At 30.6% G+C, this 21,777-nt stretch overlaps 1 protein-coding gene and 1 long non-coding RNA gene across 4 annotated transcripts in view; both read left to right on the top strand.

The window, feature by feature from the left end:
* Positions 1-21,777, top strand: part of LOC125052711 (CUGBP Elav-like family member 3-B) — a 447,174-nt gene that overhangs the window by 311,420 nt on the left and 113,977 nt on the right. For all 3 annotated transcript variants that reach the window (XM_047653702.1, XM_047653703.1, XM_047653704.1), the window contains one exon: positions 9,105-9,153. In XM_047653702.1, the coding sequence (XP_047509658.1) occupies positions 9,105-9,153 (49 nt within the window). The remainder of the gene's footprint in view (positions 1-9,104; positions 9,154-21,777) is intronic.
* LOC125052715 lies at positions 1,196-1,730 on the top strand. Its single transcript, XR_007117478.1, has 2 exons — positions 1,196-1,378; positions 1,463-1,730. It is a non-coding gene; the product is annotated as an uncharacterized LOC125052715 (long non-coding RNA).

Genomic DNA, 21,777 nt, shown 5'->3' with positions numbered 1-21,777 from the left:
AATTAAATACTAATTTATCATTTCACATTGTATGAATAATCCAATTCTTTATCAATGGCATTTGATTTGATGAACTTTACCTGAAGGGGCTGGTTAGTTTTCTTTTAAAATTAATACGATCAAAACACTACACCCACTTCAACTTACAGCAAAGTAATTTAAAAAAACCTACCTGAGCTATTCACGAAACCTATTTCACCTCGAAACTGCCTTGCTATAACTTATTATAAACTATACGCCTTAAAATGGTGAAGATTAAAAAGTAATTCGTACTAAGATAGACTCTTCACGAAGTAATAAGGGCACGTCATCAAATGCCTAATAAGAAATCCTTAACAGGCAATGACAAGCATCCTATATTATTCGGTGCTGTTTGTTATTCAGTGCAGGTTCGACAGATGGTCGCAGGTGACGTGGTACGTGCTTCGAGAATCTTGATTCAGGACATTAAGATATGCATTTTAATCTCAAATATGTCTACGTCTATCAGTGTGGGCGACTAATAGAATACCATGTAAACAATACGTTTTCCTAATGTTCAGTAATCCGTGACTTATACTGACATAATGAACAACTTTTGTATGTGCTTTAGAGTAAACCAGAGCACTCTACTCTACTACTGTATAGAGTATGGACCTTTGAACTCTATTTCCTTCTTAAAACCATAAAACATATTTATGAAAACCGATAAGATCTGTGTTAACCATTTGAGAATTGATTTAAAAAAATCTTGAGAAACAAAACTTAAGACCACGTTAAAATATATCAAAGTTGACAATTACGGAAAAATATAAAAATCGGAATAGCGAGCAAAAATATGTCATTAAGCGCATTTCCCATTCAGCAAACTGTGACGTGCCAAAACTGCCAAGTACTGCTAATTTGTTCGTGATAAGTCTGAAGTAAAAACTACAATAACAGCTGCTATTTACAAACACGCCAACATTTTTATTCGGCAATGCTAGACAATGATTTAAGGTTCGAACTTTTAGTCTTATCTGTTACCTTGCGTTATCTTATTGCGTGTTTCCTAAATAATTAATGCAATATAGGGCATCGATTGTGAGGTGACGGAGCGCGCGGGGCGGGGCCTGAAGAGCGGGGGTGCGCGCGACTCACGCAGGCGATTGGCTGTGGAGACTGCGTGAGTGCGTACCCTCTCCCCGCGTGCGTATTCCTTTCGCGCGGCATTCAGTCAACGTCCAACCGCCGCCGTGTAAGCATTGCACTGCTCCGTAATACTTACGTACGCACGCGATTATTCCGTCGTCACGGCTTTATCGGTTTCTTTTGAATTGAGACTAAATTATCTGTCCATATGGTTCATCTCGTAGATATATTTCGTTCGGCGAACGTTGAATATCCGCCGCCGATTATTGTAAGTAATGTTTGTTTACGTTTGATAAGTTTTGTTTTGTACTTTTTATTGTTTTTATACTTTTTATTTATTTTTTGTTTACAGAGAATGGTGTATTTAAACTATGTAAATAATTGCATAGTGGTGGATTAATTTAAGATACTTAATCAAGTTTATAAACTGTTTACGTGCACATGTTGGACTTTTTAATACAATCGTGTGTTTGTAATTAGGGACTTTATTGTTATTTAATATTTGTTTTTTGATTTCTTTTGTAATTTAAAATTCTGAGAATCACTGACTAGGTAATCGTTCTCATTTGTATAATTTTATGAGTTTGTAACAGATTTTATTTAATAAATTGTTTTCCTTATTCAGGTCTTTTATTTTGTGTTCACATTACATAATTTGTGAGACTTTTAATAAGCAAGTCTTTGAAACATAACTGTACCTCCCTAATTTCGTTTCGTAAAATAATTAAGAACAATGTACGCGAGTACGTCTTGACATCTTCTGTCGTAACTGTGAATTTAATGACAGGGCAATGTTCCAATAAAGTATTTTCATGTTAGAAAGTAATGAAATTGAGTTTACGTACTAATTTATTTTAACAATCCTTTTAAAATGTATTTTAATCTTTGTATATGCTCTCTTGATTCATTTATTTAATATAAGCAATTTTAAGTTACTTATAATGGTCTGAATTAAATGATTTTTATTTTATTTTAAGGTGCTAAAGCTAATAAATCAAGTATGATACTTGATTATCTTTTTAATTTTTAAAACAGTCGCATTTAATACATATATACAACAACAATTTTAGAACCAAAACTGTAGGGATTATGAGGCCTTAAGTCAATCGTAATTATTTTAAATATGTCTAGGGTCTATACATAGATTGGTCTATGTCAAAGACTTATTCTAGTGTTTTCATAATAATAGTTATTATTAAATACTACAGTAGAATTTATTATATAAAATAACTTAACTTGAAAAAGAACACGTTTCATAGTTACTGAACCCAAATCGCATATAACCTAGTTGTTTGTAATATTTATTACAATAACACTCAAAATATAGTGCAAGTAGAAAATGTTGCTTGCTCGTGAGTACATTTTTGCCAAAAGAACGAAATAAACTTCCTAAAACAGGGTATTTAACGCGCCATATATTTTAACAACTTATTACCTTATATGTACGTAATGTGTTTCAGATGCCAAACTGTTGGGTCAGTCGTAAGCACAACATAAAAAGTTTTATCATGCCCTAACCAGCAGTTGTCGAAGTTTCAAAGAATCCCTTCCACGGCCCATTTACTTGGTAGCCCCGAGTTCATTTTTTGTTAGGGCTTGATAGACAAACTTACACGGTTAGCAGGGAGCCTAATTTGTTTTATGTTTTGTACTCGAGCTGTGGTAACTGTAATGATGTACGAAGATGTTTTTGTTTATCTTAGTTAGTCTATCTTTTACCAAATATAATTCTGAGATAAGTAGTAAGTGATAAATAATGATTAGAATAAATAGATTTTATTAGATAGATAATACTACTAGGAAACGTTTTCGTCTATGATTCAGCGGATAGATCTTACATAAATTAGTAATAAATAGAATATATAATCGGTAAATATATAATCTTTCTCTAAAATCCTGAAGTAGGTAATGCAATTTTGCAGTAATATTTAAATTATTTCGTAAAGTTGAAGATATTTTACATTTTAAAATGAATTAATATTTTAACAAGATAAAACAATCAGCCGTATTATAAACTTAAAATGACCAAGTGAACAATGGAATAACCTTAAAGTGAACAAGTGAAATTAGCTCATAATATTAAATTAATAAAGTTTACGTCGTAACTTTGGAAATTCGAAACAAATTATTGGGTTTTGTTTCGAAGTAAAACCGATCATAAATTAGGAATCCACGACCGATCGCGGGATAAGATTGAATAAAAGCAAATTCTTATTAGAGTTAATCATTCACACACTATTATAAAAAATATAAATATCGCCTTTTCCCATTGCACTGTGTGTTAAGCTTAATCTATAAGCCTAAGGTTTTATAGTTTTGAATCCGAATTTTTTGAATAAGGAACATCGTATAATAGAAAAATATATTACATTGTTTATTCTAAATTTTTAACACCATTTTAATTAACGATGTTGCAAATTCACAAAAATTTGCCTCCCTAATTATTAACCTGATTGTAATTATAATTAAAATCCTCCTCATCCCATCCTTTACAAACCCGTACTAAATGAATTCCAAATTTTTGATAATAAAATTTATCATAAAGCCTAACTCGTGTTGACCTTAAAAAACTTTGTGAGTTTATCCCTAAAGGGAATTAAGTGAAGGTAATGGAGCCTCGAGATTTTTACAAGGAGGGAGTATTATTTAATAAATATGCGAAGTTTCGTAGTCAGATAATGCGATTATACCTTTGAGATATTTCCTTAAATCAAAAAATTTTCGACGTTTACGATGTTCCATCAATGAGGGTCCGTGCTTTTTGCGAGAACCACCGTAACTGATATAATACTCATAACGTCAATATCTATTACTAACTGTCCTGCCGATCTTTATGCGTGATACTTTATTATGTTTACTACTCTTGTTCTCTGTGGCAAAGCAAATACAAATATATAAAGATTTGTTCCGACATCAAAACTATTTGTTCTAACAATCTGTTAACCTTGTGTTAAGCGTGTCATAGTCAACCTTAAGGTTTACGTTTGAACCCCGGCTGTGCACTAATATTTTTTTCTTTCCATGTACGCAAATATTACTTACATGTACGGTAAAGAAAAACATCCAGGGTGAACCGTAGTATCTCAGAGAAATGTAGGCGCCGTGGAATATTTTCCACACATATTTGTTCTTAAAGATTCGTAGTATTATCAAAAACATCAATATTTTGACTATAATCAAAGTATAAGGCAGAATATTTTATAATATAGCACATATTAAGAAGTAAATTAAATGTGATAAAATTGTGAGATTGATTACCGTCGGTCCTGAAAAAAAAAGATCTCGCAAACACTCTACTCTTCTCTTTTATTTATTAGTGTATAAAAACCTTATATTTGAATAAAACGCAATTCTTAAACTATAAGGACACGTTTATAATATTCTTAAGATTTAATATCTATTAGTAACTAAATTTAGTTAAGTTCGTAGCTCAAATTTCGTCTCACCGATGCACTCTTTGGTATAAGTATAAGATAACAGTATACTTATTTAACAGCAGTGTTGGCCTAGTGGCTTCAGCGTGCGACTTTCCTACCTGAGGTCGTAGGTTCGATCCCCGGCTGTGCACCAATGTACTTTCTATCTATGTGCGCATTTAACATTTCTCGAGCGGTGAACGAAAACATCGTGAGTAAACCGACATGTCTTAGACCCAAAACGTCGACGGCGTGTGTCAGGCACTGGAGGCTGATGACATACTTGATTACCCTATTGACCTATTAGATTTAAAAATGATCATGAAACAGATTCATAAATCTGAGGCCAAGACCTAAAGAGGTTGTAGCACCACTGATTTATTTTATTCTTATTTAACATGAATTTATTTAATGTCTTTTAAAAAATTCATGACAATCAATACTTTTCACAATTGGTGGCATTTCCTTAGCTAAAATAGTGTATCCTTAATACTTTGAATTATTGTCGAAGTAACAAAATTTCAAACATTTCCTTACTAAAACTTCTATTCTTAAGTCAATGTCAAATGTCAAAATTGACAAGGAGACATTGTTACGTATAATGTTTTCGTAATATTGTCATGATACAAATCTGACATATTTGTTTAGTTGGGGCGTCTGAATTAATGTTTGGGTTATGATGTTATTATGATGGTTTCAAATAATAAATGTGGCAAGTGATTATTTATAAAAGATTAGGTTATATGTCTTGAATCTTTTTTCTATTTATTCTGGTTTTGTTGACGTTATTTATAGCTTATAGAACTATTATTATTTTAAACTGTATCTAATTACATTTCAATTGAGTTTCGTATGAGTTGTTTTGTTCGTCTGCATCAAATAATCACATATATATAATATATTGAAAACGCAAAACAATACTTAAATGAAAATACAGAAAGTGAATATGCATTTATTAAAAATATATTAAAACAGCTATACGTTGCGGTAATTTGAATAATAATAACATCAATTTATTTAAAGTACATTGATTAAATACGTGTAATACAAAATGGCATGGTATTATCACTCAGTAATCAACTTGTACGAACACGATATCGACAAGCGTTCAGATTATCGCACAATATTCGCTAATTGGAAACTCCGATACATTAGTTTTGAAGCGATGACAAATATCTGTTGTTTATGCTCCAACTTGTGCAAACTTCATTATTGAGATCTGCTTTGATTTGGACTAGATGTATTGAAATTAGTTTCCAAAAGATTGTAAAAAAAATTAGTTGTTTATTAAAAATGCTTCCTTCATTGGACATTGCAAGTAATTTTATTCAAATCGAACTCGCAACCTAATGTCAATTAACATAATTCGTTGTCACTGTATAGATTACATTATATAAAATATCCTCTGTATAGATAAATAAATATAATATATTAATAATCATAATTAATTGGTTTACAATCATTATCCATTGTTATTTTGTGCAAGAAATCAAATTAAAGTCCTCTGTATACAACATATGTGATAATATAATATGTATATTTACAGTCATTAAAATAACATATTCATCGTTGAAACGACAGAAGCTCAATAAATATATAGGTCACTAGTCTGACAATAGGTACCCACCCTAATGAAATTGAAAAAATAAATCACCTATAAAACTCTAATTCATTCATTTACTTTTATGACCACCACAGTACTAATACATTCAGTAAATTAAACACGCAACTATCACTTTTATTACCAAGTTTTATGGTTTAAACTCACCTGCAAAGTGTGTCTGTCAAACGCTAATACAATAGAGATAACGTCATATCTTTTCAGTTTTTATTTCTTTTTCACGAGGGTATTAAGTATCGTAGATATAGCTTTAGAATAGAAAAGTGTATTTGAGTCTTACACTCGATAGCTTCCAAATCAATTATCCAAATAGTAAAGACAAGGGAAGTAATATAAAATAAACATTTTTCTCTTTAAGGTGGACAAGAACAATTACTCTCGACGGCTAATATCTCAGAAGCTATTAAATAAAAATATTATTTTCCGAGCATGCTGCTCCCTCGTAATCCCTGAAGAAGCCCTCGCTTCTTTCAGTTTCACGTACAGCCTTATGGGAAATGGTTTTTGGGAATTGTTTTCGTCGACTATACAAAATGTACTCTCATTTATATTGTGTCATAATCCAAATTAGTTTAGTTTATTTATATTTTCTAATATTGTATTATGTTAACTATTAACTTAATGATGATATTAAACTATTTATATTTAACAATAAGATTTAAAATTAATAAACGTTTCATATGGTTCTGTTTTATTGATGGATACTCAGGTTAAAATACATGTGAAAACTTAAATAACCATGACTATTTATTGTAACAATAGTTCACTAAAACACTGTATTTGGGATTTCTCTCATTTATTTAAAACAAATTCGTTTATTTTGAAAAGTCATGAGAAAATTAAAACAAAACAATGCTATCATCGAATAAAACTAAGCGCTAACATTCGTAGCAGGCGACAGGGTGACAAGTTCAATTTCGTAGCGATGTAGCACCCGCCGCGTAGCACTCGTAGCGTGACATCGCAAAATCGTAGCAGCTTGCGCTTTTCTATTCGTCTTGATAATGTAACTGACATTTTATTGTTTTCTTGAATATTTACTTTGAATTGTTACTATCAATTCTAAATATAACATCCCATCTATAGATAAAATGATAAAATTAATAAATCTTAACTCTTAATAGATAATAACGAAAATAAGTATTAGATATTTGCCAGAATGGAATGCTTCGGTCCTCTAATGAATACTTTTCTAACCTATAAACCTATGTTATTATAATTATATCCTTTCTTGGTGTAATATGTAAGGCAGGCTTTAAAGCTATAAGCCAAATAACATAATATATATCGCGAAGCCAGTAAAGATACATGCATGCAGGTTACGCTATAAAATTATTTTATAACTGACATGTGCTCTAAACAGGGACCTGTTTCTCAGAACTTAACTCAATAATATCTAGGTGTTCTTTGATCTACGGCATACCTATCGTGCCTGCGCCACGCCCCGTCATCTGTCCCTCTCACTCGTAGCAGCAAAGTTGAGAAAGTACGAGTAATTTCATTCTACGTTCACGGAAAGCTAGTTTACCGGGTACAGGAGGTTATATTTCTAAAAAGTTTTACAGAAATTGTTCAGGTAACAAGACCTAGAAGGATCTAAAAATGCATATTGTGTGTTCTTACTTGTTCAGAACTGATATTTAGATATTACAAAAAACAGACTAGATAATAAGAGTCATAAATATTGAAATCACCAAAGCTTTCAAAAATAAAAGAATTGACTTTATCAAAAATAAAGTGATTTAATATGCTCTTATTCATTTTCCTATATCGTATTAATTGTTGTGAAAATTAACTTATATTACGATAAAGGAATACAAATATATACGTATATGCATAAAAACTATAATCTAAAATGTGCGGTAATCTAATTCATAAAACTCAAAAACCAAAAAAAATATCATTTAAAATTAATTGAGCAGTCATAAAAACTTGCTAGCTGCAATAATATAACGAATTGCATGAATATTCAAAACTTCGTTCATTTCCAAACTATTCAGTGCATGACGGATGTTTATTCAATTTGAGTGTTAGTTTCTAATTTTCACTTGTTTCATATTAGCATCAAATCACATCAATCAAATAAGTATTTGATTGATAACACCAAGCGTTCTATTGTTTCGACAGTAAATATATTACGAAAATATTATAAATTATTGAGTTCACACATTTTCCAAGTATCTGTTTCGTTACATTTTTTTTTTACTTATAATATTTACGTTTCGTTCAAAAAATTTAATAATAAGTAAACCACGATAGGTTTAATTATTAATATGTCACAAAAATTACTCAATATCATTATTATTGTATGATTTCTCTCCTAGTTACATTTACTAATAGAAGATAATTCAGTAGTGGACTGATGGATTGATGAAACTCTCCAGTAGTATGTAGGTATTAAGAGAATGTTATAACTACGTTTAAGCTAAAATACCAATAACACAACAGCATGTAAGAATGCGAAGTGTTAATCGATAATAATAATTAACAAATATTCGATCCGCATCGAAGCCTCTCAATGAGCCCGCTTTAATTATGCAGGCTCGTTAGAATGTGTTTTAGAATTACTATGCGTAAATTAACCCCTATTGGGATTCAGTGTGGTGAAACGTTTGACGCGCTCAGAAAATTTTACAATAATCAAACTAGCTAGGCTCTTATTTAACACTTCAGTCGCTGCAATGTAATGGCGTGGTCGATTAAACCGCAATTTGAATTTAATTATTGCTAATCAGTTGGTGATAAATAAACTAAATAATTTAAATCATGCTTATTTTCATCTACCTTTTTTAAACCCCGTTGTGTTTTATTATTGAAGTTTAGTAACTCCCATAAGGACGCTGAAAAACAGATTTTTGCGTCTCTTTATTGATACTATGGCTACTAACTAAACCGCTAGTTATATAACAGTATTACGTAATTAGTCAAATGGTTATGTTTTTCTATTTTTGTTTCAGATGAATCGAGCAATACAGGTCAAACCAGCAGATAGTGAAAATAGAGGAGGTAAAATCTTATTTATATTTTAAAAAGTAAGGTATTTTTTACTATATTATAATATTTTAGTCCACATTTAAAAATATATTTAATCATAACATTTTTTTTATTTTTCTAATACACATCAATTTACGCTCGCAAATAAACTTTCTTTAATATTGTATGAAGTAGATATATCAAGAAATGAAGGGAAAGAAAACTTAAAGGAAATACTTTAAGTTGAAAAGCAGTAATGGGACACGTCTGCACCCTCGACTCAGAAGCGTAGCGACCTCACTCAGCCACAACTCTTATCTGACTAAAAATCTAATAGAAAATTATTGGGGTCTTGAGGACCGAACGTGACCGGTGACTGGTTAAATATTGATATTTCCGAATTGAAGCGAGTTATTATTTCAAACGTCAATGCTCAGGTGTTCGGTAAATATTGATGTAACCACAAAACCTTCATCACTAAGACATTGACAATTGGTAACCAAAATCATAAATAACACCATTATAACAAGATATAATAGATGTTTTAGATTATGTAAAACATTCATAATAATAAAGGCACGATGAGCTTGAACTTGAAAATAAGTTTCACTATCTGAAATTAGTTTGACTTGAAATACAAGTTCACTCATAATTTTGTTAATAGAACGACCCACAATACGATGAAAGATGATATCTATCAGCCGCAAATATTTCGGGGCCAAAGTGACCCCTTAGCAGGGATAGGTTAATAATTTAGTTGGCTATCGTCAAATACAACCCAGACTTAACCCCTAAGGAAATTATAGAAACTTAAACATGGGACAACTCAGTGACGAGACAAATATAAATTTTCGTAATATTATGATTTTTATAAAAGATTTAGTCTTAAATAGTAGGTTATCAGTTTGAATATCAATCCTAAATCATATGCTTGATGAAGGCACATCAAACCTATAACTACGTATAAAATAGAATTTAAAAATTGTGTCAAAAGAATTCTCTTTGAAACATATATTTCAATCCTTCAAAATATTTATAAAATTTCAATATGCATACAACTTATAAACTACCAGAGAACTGCGAGTGAAAAAATCTGTTAAAACAATTCTTTCGTCGGCTTTTTCACCCTGCGTTCAACCAACACTAGTAAATGAAGTAGTGAACCACTAAAACTTTCAAGGGTATACACTCATTAGTGTTGAGGGGAAAAAACGTGAACTGAACGCAACAGGTTCCATTCAGCCGTAGTCGTTTTAATAACGGTAAATGTACGTAATTTATGTTGCGTGACTGCTACGATTATTACAACATTTTGTCAAATTGGTACCGAAGGTAAGGGTTACATTTCGTCTTATCTGTATTTAATTGCTGTGTTTTCGCTATCTTTAAATTCAAACTTATTTTCACTATAACGTTTATTAGTTTTATGAACAAAGTAATTTGGTTTCTGCTTCAACAACTTGATGATTGTAGAGAAACTAGTATCCTGGTGATGGGACATGTAAAAATCCTACACAATGTTACAACATAACCTAATTTATCCGATAGTTTTCTATATTTAAAACATGTAAAATCAATCACATTTAGAACCGCTGTCATGCATAACAACGAACACCAGTAATAAAATGTCCTCACCGAATAATCGATAAATTCATATCATCGACACACACGAACGTCACTAGTTATAGCTTTTGATGAGTCGAATTTAATTATTGGGCAGCCTTCACTGGCTTCGGCGGTAAAATTCCACCTAAAATTCTATATGTAGATTTTATGAAAAACCAAAAGGCGTGTTTTCGGTTTGTCGTTTTATTTCGTTTCGTGCGATCGATTCTTATTCTTTCATATTCGGTATTACACGTATCGGTCGGGCATTTTGCTTTTTTAGCCATACGAGCAATACTAATATGAAAATATTGCGTCTGCAAACCGTAAATATGATTAAATTTTAATATCCTTGCGTCTGGAATGATCTGAAATTATCATGCATATCTTTTATTAAAATATTTCATGTAATAAGAAATGTTTGAAGATATCTTTAGTAATTCTAATATTGAGGTATAGTTAGAATCTTACAGTTTATATGTTATATGTTAAGGCTTTCAATTAATACATATGAAACAAAAGAGGATTTTTTAAATGTCAAATTAATAAAATTATAGTGCATCTATTGCATTTATACTTTTTAAGTAAAATAACTTACAAATGTCTAAACAATAAATATTTTTTAGAAATGTACACAAAGATTTCTTTTGCATGATTAAACACAGCTGCGATGAAATAGTTCTTTTATCTCTGGTTTTCTATAAATTACCAAGTGCATACTTTACAGAGTATAAAGAATAAAGCTGAAATTACACGCCCCGAGACATAGATAAGTGAGGGCTAGAAAATGAACCAAGAAAGGCATCGGGGTTACAGATGTTATGACAGCGACAATTTGTCGCATTTTTTTATTTAAGTTATACGGATGTTACATATCCTTAACAAGTTTTTGAAAAATTAAATGTAAGAAAATGGTTAGATTTCAGTCTATATATATATATATTTCAGCTAGCACAAAATGAATTTGAGTAGTGTTATCATATTTTTATAAAAAACAAAAAAATATGGTAATCGAATTAAATTTTAAAATAATAAGGTATTTCAAATATTTAAAACACAATTTTCATAATATTGTTTTATTCCTAAATTTAATTAAACATTAATAAATTGCTTACACAACAACATTGCACGACGGTAACACGATTACAATGTTGACATGTCATTTTTCGTGAGGAAAAACAAAACTGAGATATGTATCGCGACATAATTTAATTACTTCATAACCGGTGTGGTAATTGAGGTGTTCACGCGAACTCAACGATTTTGGAAAGAGTTTTTGTTTATATTTTAGAACAGACTTTTTTATCAATTTGCTTTTAAAGGATTTTAAATACCTTATAAATTAAAGCGATAGAGTCATTTTAAAAACTTATGTTATCAACCTCATTTGAAAATAGAATTCAAAAACAGATCTATGTAAATATCTAAAACCACAGTGCAATTCCCGAGCAAATCTAAACATATGCTTGGCTGAGGGTCGTGAAAACATTGCTGCACCAACCGCGGAGCGTTAATATGGAAACCATAATATCTTCAGAGCGAACGACGGAATTTGCACAATATTATTGCAAACTAAAATGCTGTACTTAAAGCACTGAAATGAATTATAAATTTGAAATAATAATAGACAGTGTAATTTAGTATTTGATATATGTATTCCTAACATAGGGATGAGTAAAATTAATTGAATTACTTATTAAATCGAAGCCCTGTAAGCAACTCCTAAATCATATACAGGGTGGTCAAAAAGTCGTGGATCAAACGAAAATAGGGGTTAGATATTAGAGCGACTCATGGCCATGTGTAATATCTTTTCAGAATCCCTATTAAATGCGCCAAAACTTGTAATACAGGGTCACTTTTCGGTAGAGTAATTTTTTTTCACAGTGGGGTCCGAAGTAAACAAAAAAGTTATGATTTGAAAAAAAAATTATATCGTATAACTTAATATTAGCTTCAATACACTCAATAAAAAACTATAAATAGTATGTCTAACGCAAAAACTTATCAGTACCAATCTAGTAGATATTATGAAAAAGAAACAGGATATAGATTTTTTTCGAATTTTAATAAGAATTAGTAAAAAAAGTCAATTTTCTTATAAAAACGCAAAATAACTCTGCTAGGGTTGAGCTTAGAGACCTCCCGTAGAACAATTTTTTGCAGCTGATGACCTCATCTATCCCCTATTTGCGTTTAATCTCCGACTTTTTGGCCACCCTGTATATAGAATCAATGAAAAATAATTCAATAGTCAATTTTAATAGGGTTTAGTATGATTCTATTATGTAAAATATTGTAAATAAAAAAATGTTTGACAATGTATTATTAACACCGTTCAGGATAGTGCTGTAGTATTAAAGCGAAGTTCAACAAAGTTATTTAATACAGTAGCCAATACTAGGTTCAATTCTATGATTGTGTCGGAAGCGGACCGGTTGTCACCAAGTTTGCGAAATTGACTAAATATCTGACAATCCTACAACTTGCAAGTACCGGTGGTTTGCGGGGAATAGTAATTTATTATTATGGTGACTCTTTTTGTTCGCAGTCTACTATTTAATAAAGTTTTTAGAATTAAGTTAAATACTTCTCAAATTTTCAGTTACTAAAATCTATTTGATTTTTGAAAAAATCTCATTAAATGTTAAGATATACATTATACAGTTTTAATAATGTTTGGTACGGAAGGCAGAGAAGGTTGATCGCCTATTTATAAAATACACGCAAAATTACGCTTCCTCATTTGAGGGTTACAGAAATTGATGTACATAAATTTATTTTGTCGACTTGGTAACGCACTTTCTTGCATCCAACCCACATTTTTATAAATAGTAGTATATATGTTTATCGGTATATAATCTAATTAAGTACATTGGTATAAATTATATGAAAACTTAATAATTTCCTTCTTAACTTAACTTAAACATATATAACTCTTATAGGTTAAAGAGCCTTTTGCTAATTCCCAGTGCAAAGCGAATCTAATAACAGGAATTCAAAGGAAAAAATCTCAATTTCATGCAATTCATAAAGCGTTGTTTTTCACAAAAAGAAAAATTCAGATCTAAAGTCTTTGAGCAAAATTGCAATTCCACAAACGTAGTGTACATCATTAAAATACTAAGAAAGTAGAATGTTCGGGAGATGTTCACCAAGACGAGAATTGAATAAAATGTTCTTATATTACGCCAGTGTTCGTGACCTAATCGCATTGGCGGGGTTAGGCTGGCTAATGGATGCATCCCATCTGCACTAGTTAGCAGATACGGTACGCTATACGTAGTTACATACTAAATACCCGATACTTTGCAATTATCAGCCTTTTACATAGGACTTGGTTAGTTCATTGATTCACTTATCATAAATAACTTTATCTTTTTATAGCCTATAATTTAAATTGTTGACATGGAGTCCAGTGACTGTTTAGTAGTAGTAGAAGTAGCTCTCATGTCCTTCACCTGTTAAAGTAGTAGTTTTAAAAAAGATTTTAAGAAAAGTATTTTGGGTAACAATAAATTTGTTTGAAATGGATGGCCGTAAATTGTATAATTATAACTTGGTTATCAAAAGCGTACAATTATAATGTTAATGATAACTTAGAATGTATGTATTATAATTTAATAAAAAAATATATCCAAATGACCTTAAATCGTATAAACACATAATATCTCTAAAAATTAACCCGTTAATCACTTTCAAGGCGTTTACTGAAGCGAACTTATACGGAAAATTGGGTCCAGATCAATCATTTTGATGAAACCAAATTATTTACTTTGACGATTGGAAAATATTTGCCCACCCTCCGTTGGTTTTTGAATTAATGAAAGGGATTTTTCGAATCGAATACACGAAATTTAATTGCGAACAGTTTTGAGGGCTTAAAATCCGGATATATCGTTATTTACAGAAAAAGTAATTTTTAATAAGTGAAAGGATTTAAACATTTTTTTTGTATCCCATTTCAGTTTTTGCTTACTTATCTTAAAGTAATATGTCTTTATACCTGTATCACTTAAACTTCTACATCGCGTCTCTCTAGCTATCTTAACTGTCTATCGGTAAGTCGGTTTGTAACGGTAACGCTTCTGCTTCTCCTGTGGATTCACTACATCAGCTCGTCAATCGGAATTTGACTCTTACTAAAAAAGAAATGACACCTGTATTTTATTTGCATAGTGCCTTAAAACAAAAATACATGAAGACTTCTAGTCCTATACGGTCTGCATCAACCTGATCTGCAAGATTTTTATTTAAAAGGCCACAGATACGAAATATATACAACTTATAGTTTACCTATTTACTTTTTTCTATTAACTAGCTTCTACTTATTCTGAGCATTAGACATAATAATACATATTTAAAATACTATTAAAAATGGGCGCATTCAATTTATCTTAAGACTTAAATTAATATCAGTCATATTTCTATTATTTTAAACCAAAGTTCTTAATGTTAAATCTTATTATCAGGCTTTTAATCATGATGTTTTTTTCTATCATACCCAAATATAAATGAAAGTCCAAGTATTTAAAATGTGACCACGTAAATTCTACCATCCAACCATAAATGTGATTTGTAATTGGTATATAATGACATCCGTCACGCGATGAATTGTCATTACAGTATCATTTATTTTGTCGCTTCATTACTTATTAGTGTTGTAATGAATTGGGGGAATGTTCCTTAATATTCAAAGTAATAATTTATGGGCAAGTTAAACGATAATCGATATTTTATGAATAACACAAACTTATTGCAGAACAAAGCTAAATCTAACTATTTGATACATTTTCTCACTAAGTGATTTGTATACGTTTTGGTATACATCTAAGAAAAGAACATAGACCATTTAGAATTCTTTAAAAGTAGTATTTACATCTAAAATATACAATAAGAATTAAGATAAATTAAACCATAAATTTACATACTAAGTTTTTAATATAATTCAAATAAAAAAAGTACTTTTATTATGTGTAGTATTCACATAACCTTTGCTAATAAACAGAACATGTTTAATACAATACATTAAATAAAACTAACGGAGTGTATAATCATGTATAAATTTACTGAAATGACATGTTCACACTTCCATGAATACTTACGTTTAATTAAACAAGCAACAATAAAAATGTAAAACAATTGTATAAATGGCGCAATCTTTTGACGTGTTTGTCATACACACGCGCCACAAAAGGTCCGAAAAATGGCAACACTGGGTGTGGGCTGCCATGTTCCTTTGTTTTATTTATTATCTGTGGGCCTGTCGGACTGACCGCGGGCGACAAGCTGATAAATCGACTTTCTAAACACTAAAGATGACCGTGCTACAGTTGCGACGTGAATGCATTATAAAATGGTTTTAATTCGGGTATCTTCGGACAAACATATGTACCTAAGAACGTTGTGTATAAAGCTACACGTATTTTTTCAGTCACTCTTAACTCGAACTTTCTGTGGCGATGTGTTTCCTATAGAAACTGGTAGAAAATACCCAATCAATAACCAACCTCATACCTATTGCTACATATGTCGTACATACTCATAGAGTAGGTACCGCAATCAATGTTGTTTCTATTTTATAATATTTATTATTACAATTATTGATCGTACAACGGGACATCGCTAATTAGGTTATTTTACTTACAATAATTTTAATGATACCTTACACATTTACCAAAGAGATTTAATTCATATGTATCTGACTAAATTTAAAGCTAAAGCTAATATTTATTATCAAATTATTTTCTATCGACAACTCGAACAAACTTTACAGCTGTGCTCATTACAATAAAATTGTCATAACTAAAGAAGATTCTAAAACAATTTTGTTTACAGACACTCAAGTGCTCAAATCTCTAAGTTGAACTTGATGAATAATTACAGTTGCGAAAGCCTAAATGTTTTGTGACCTGTTTATTAATTGCTTTAACACTGATAATTAACATTTCGCAGGCTTAAACCTAAGTAGCAAACTTAAATTATTGCCATATTTATAAAAAGTCAAAATACTTTATCAATCACTCTATACAAAGATTTTTTTGTGTAACGAAATATTAACAATAAAGTCGATAATAAGGGCGAGTTTCAATTAAATTTATCATTGCTAATCTGAAGGTGACACCTATTATACTAAAAAGAAAGTAATTATATAAGATTCAGTCTCCTCAATTTTAAACAACTGTCGTTAATATATAGATATAATAGATAATATAATATAGATAGGATTAAATGCTTGCTAAAACAAAACAAACACCCAACCTCTTAAAACACACTAACACAAATAAATCTGAAATGACAAAACAGAAAGATAACGTATCTAAAACTTCCGGCGTCCATCTAAGAACTATAAATTTGGTATGGCTCTTTTTCTTATAGAAACTTCGAGTCGTAAATATTTTAAAGTAACTCTGCGAAGTGACATCGACTGTTGACGCTTCTAGAACTTCTGAGGTGACCATTGCGACAAACCAAACTGGAAATACAAAAGTTGGTCTACGCCATATTTGTTTTTCGAACAATGCGCTTTAAAAATACGCTGTCAAACATCTTTTTTAGATTCATTTTGTTTTTCACTTTTCAGCCAGTTTATAACAACTACAGCTGCGTGTTCTGATAAATATAATTTTAAAAGTTTTTATTTGCTGTTTCTATGGGAGATGTTAGTTCATATAAATAAATTTGATAATATAGGTTCATAGATAACGACGACTCATTAGTTAGTACCCCTGACTGCGAATCCATGGGTCCCGGGTTCGATCCCCGGCTGAGACGAACATCGATGTGATGAGCAATTGGTGTTGTGCTTAGGTCTTGGGTGTTTAAATATGTATTTATATGTCTATCTATCTATAATATGTATGTATATCCGTTGCCTAGTACCCATAACACAAGCTTCACCACCTCAGCATGGGACTAGGTCAATTGGTGTGAATTGTAAAAAAAAAAATAACACGATAATACATGCCGGAAATATAATCTATTGGTAATTATGGGTTTAAGAGTAATTATATTCACTATACTTAATTAGTTAGTGACAAAACATTTTGTTTCTTGGAATTAATGATTAAAGATCCTCCGGTTCTAAACTTACTCTTTATACATTTCATGATAAAAAAACAATTATATAAAAGATATCTATGTATCTACATTTTTCGATATAAAAATTCCTTTAAGATGTTTATACGAAGTTTTTTCATAGGCAGTCCTAATTATAATGTTATTTCCGGACCAAATGGGACCCTTACATGGGTACTCTTAAACAGCTTAGTGAGGGAACGTTAGCTGCCTAATTCAATTTACTTGCTCTTAATACTGAGATCGGTTTTTGGGAAAGCTTTTCTTATGGACCATTCTATATAAAATAATTTAATACTTTTCATTTAATTATGTTAACAAATTTATTTCATACATAGCAATCTCAAGTTATTTCATAATTTTTTTTATTATATATATTTTTTTTTATTATATATATATTTTTTTTATTTTATATATGTAGGTGAAAAGTTTATAGATGGCCTGTCTTAGTATACTTTTTCTATGATTAAAAGCCTAATTACATATATGATTTACCATAATCTTAATATATATAAATTACGTGTCACGTTGTTTGTCCGCTATGGACTCCTATACTACCGAACTGATATCAATCAAATTTGCACACCGTGTGCAGTTTGATCTAACTTAAAAGATAGGATAGCTTACATCTCAATTTATACCCGCAATATTATTTTATTGCATATATTTGTTTATTATTTGATACAATTCTAACAGATGGCGCTGTGTTAAAAGTACCAACGTTTCACATAAGCTATCTACCTTTCACATAAGTTCTCCTACCGTTTCCCATGAATAGTTTACTACTATGTAATATAACAAAAACCTTAGCCACAGCAACACTTGGCCGGTCTGCTAGTAGCTTATTTATGTAAATACTCAAAATGCATAGATACCAATATGTCGTCTCGCCTATCAAAGCAGCCAATAACATTAATAGATTTTCTTACACAACTTCTTCTGTGTTATGTATAGGGGATAGATAATGTGCACTAAGACTCAATAAATAATGTGATAATGAGTCCGCATCACGTTATCTCGTGAATTATTCCCACATCTCACGGAACATTTCGCGTTACGTTTTTCTGTATCCCTTTATGTCTTGATATTGCGAAGCATTTTAATAAAAGTTATTACTCTTTATTCTTGTGAGATTAAAGTATTATTTCTAAGATCTATTAATTTATAAGTTATTTTTATATAGGTAAAAGATGGATTAATTTTATTATTAGACAACATTGCTTTAACGACAGCGCTATCCTTTGCTTTCAAATTTAAAAAGTTCTCTCTGTCGAATTATTTATTCATTTACACTTCGTTGCATAAAAAAACACAATACATAAAAATTATAAGGGATGCAACGGGCGGCCATATCGCTAATAAGCGATCTCTTCCAGGCAACCCTAGTTAAAGAGAAAAACTAAAAACGAGAAAGACGAGAAGTGCAGAAACAAATGTTATATAAAAAAAAAATAAAATATATATATATATATATATATATATATAGAACCTTAATCTAATGTAATACAAAAAAAAATTAATAACAACCTAAAAACTTGAAAGCTAAGGCTGTAAGGTTTACAGATTCATGAACAGCGAATAGTGATGCAATGCAAAAGAAAAGGAAACATAAGAATTACACAAGTAACGATTGATCAGGATAATTACAACAAAATCCTATAATATTTGGTACAGCATTTTGGGTTTTACGGTACAACATTATCTAATTAACTAATTCGATCTTTTATTACAATACATACAATAAGTTTTTATGGTTATGTACAAATGTAAGCCAGGAAATACTCATATGCAACTTCAAATAAAGATATTTAAATTCCGAATTTTAGTGTATGCAAAGTCTTAAAATCTCAGATAATCGATAATACCCAGCACTAGGCCATTAAAACGATCGTTAAACCAGCATCAAGTTACAATGTGACGTCACCGAACGCATAACGTTCGAGATTTATCGGCACCATTAACAAGGAAATAATAATTCCACACTTTATCGTCTATAAAAGCGATTTGATATCTCGTTTGATAAATTATTCAATTTTAACCGACAACGCTGACGGTGTAAACCTGGACAGGAATGAATTACTCTCATATGGAATATACTAATAGGTAGTTTTTGTAAGAAATCTGTGAATTGACATATCGTCCTACGTATAATCTATGGCTCTTGTATTTGTTTATTATTATTGGACATTGATTTGCGCCATTTACCCCAACAGATGATGCAAATTTTCTAGGAAGAATGTTATATTTAAAAATATGACATTTCTGAAGCATATTTTCTAGAAAGAATGATTGATTTAAAAAAAATAACACACATTTCTGCGTTTCTTTTTAAATTCACTTTGCTAACCATCTTACATATCGATATATTTTACAAGAGCCTTAAGACTTTACAAAGGTTTTATTTTTAAGCTGTTTCAACAAAACGTACCAGAAAATAAGGTAGGTTTTATAAAAATCATTGCAAAAGCCTTTCTCCAAGTTATCTTTAGAGAATCTAAAAATAAATACAAAACTCCAACCCCTTCGAAAAATTCAAGAGTACAGCAAAGAGAAAGTATAAGGCTGTCGGGCAACTTGATAAAGGTCACATATCATCTATTATTACATCGACTGAATACGCTATTCTGATACGCCGAGATCTCTTTAAGATATTTATTACTTAATGGCTTCTTGGTCACGCAATCGAACGAAACCTTTCCATATTTTATTTGATAAAATGCAACGCATGAAGTCAGAATTTCAGTCTTAATAATAAGTTTTTTCCAAGTATATGGTACAAAAATATTATGGTGGGACAACCTTAAGTTGGCAAAATTGTCTTAAAAGAAATTTTACATAGATGTTACGTACATTATGAGTCATATCATTAGAGTCAATTCTTATCTTGTTTGTAGTGAAAAAATATCACATTATTATAATATATTATTACGTTATCAAATTTATATTAATTATAATGTTTCACACAAATAATCATTAATAGAATATTTTTTTTTTCAAAAGTAGTACATTAAATCAATTTTTAAAAACTCTAGTAGGAAGATCTTTTAATATTTTTGGTAATTTATTATAAAACTTGATTGCCATACAAAAGGTGTTTTTCCTATACAATTCCAGATTAATTTTTGGCAAAGCCAATTTCTCCCCATGTCTACTTCGGCAGATGTCTATTCCCGTATACTTAAAAATAATTATGTTTTAGTGAACGAACACAAAAGAAACTACAGTATTATGAAATATTAAAAACGGCTGACATGACATTTATATCCAGGCTTTATTCGCCTAAACTTCATTATGTTTTTGAAACATGATCGGTAAAAACATAGAAAAATTTTAGTGCTGAAAACCCATAAAAACTATTACACATAATCGAAAGCAACTTGTCCTAAAAGCACAAGCGGCCATCTAAGCTTCGTGATATAAAATGTTAAGCGCAGAGTTCAATATTAATATCTCCCGGGCAAAGTTACCGCAACCGGGGCCATTATGTCCGGGATAGCCTCATTGATTGTTTAATGTCATCGATACCCGGCGATTCCTATCGGTCCCTCAGTTTAATTACTTTATTTGTTACTGGAATGACTCTGCCCCGGGACTTTCAATTATAAGAAGATTCTTAGCTAGCGATTAATGTATAGAAATAGGTCTGATACTTAGAAGTATGGAAAATTAATTTTGAATTGTCGTATATGAAATCCTAAATTTATTATTTAAAATGTTGATGCTAGAAATGATATTCATTTTGTTATAAATATAACATATTAAACTTATTAAATTAGATTGAATTTTGATAAAAAGGGAATTTCTTTTGTAATCGTGTATATGTATTCCTCGAAACCTCGAAATGGAGCAATATGTCAAAAGGGCCCGGATGCATTTCATTTGGCCAGGACATGAGTGCCTTCAAAGGAAAGACATTCTTCAAACGAGACTATCACTTTGTATGAATAAAAGGTATGCTTTCAGTCAAGTTACCTA

This window comes from Pieris napi, chromosome 9 (genome assembly GCF_905475465.1).
Source record: "Pieris napi chromosome 9, ilPieNapi1.2, whole genome shotgun sequence".
NCBI classification, from domain to species: domain Eukaryota; kingdom Metazoa; phylum Arthropoda; class Insecta; order Lepidoptera; family Pieridae; genus Pieris; species Pieris napi.
Note: the sequence above shows the minus strand (reverse complement) of the source record. Positions and strands in the feature narration are given on the sequence as shown.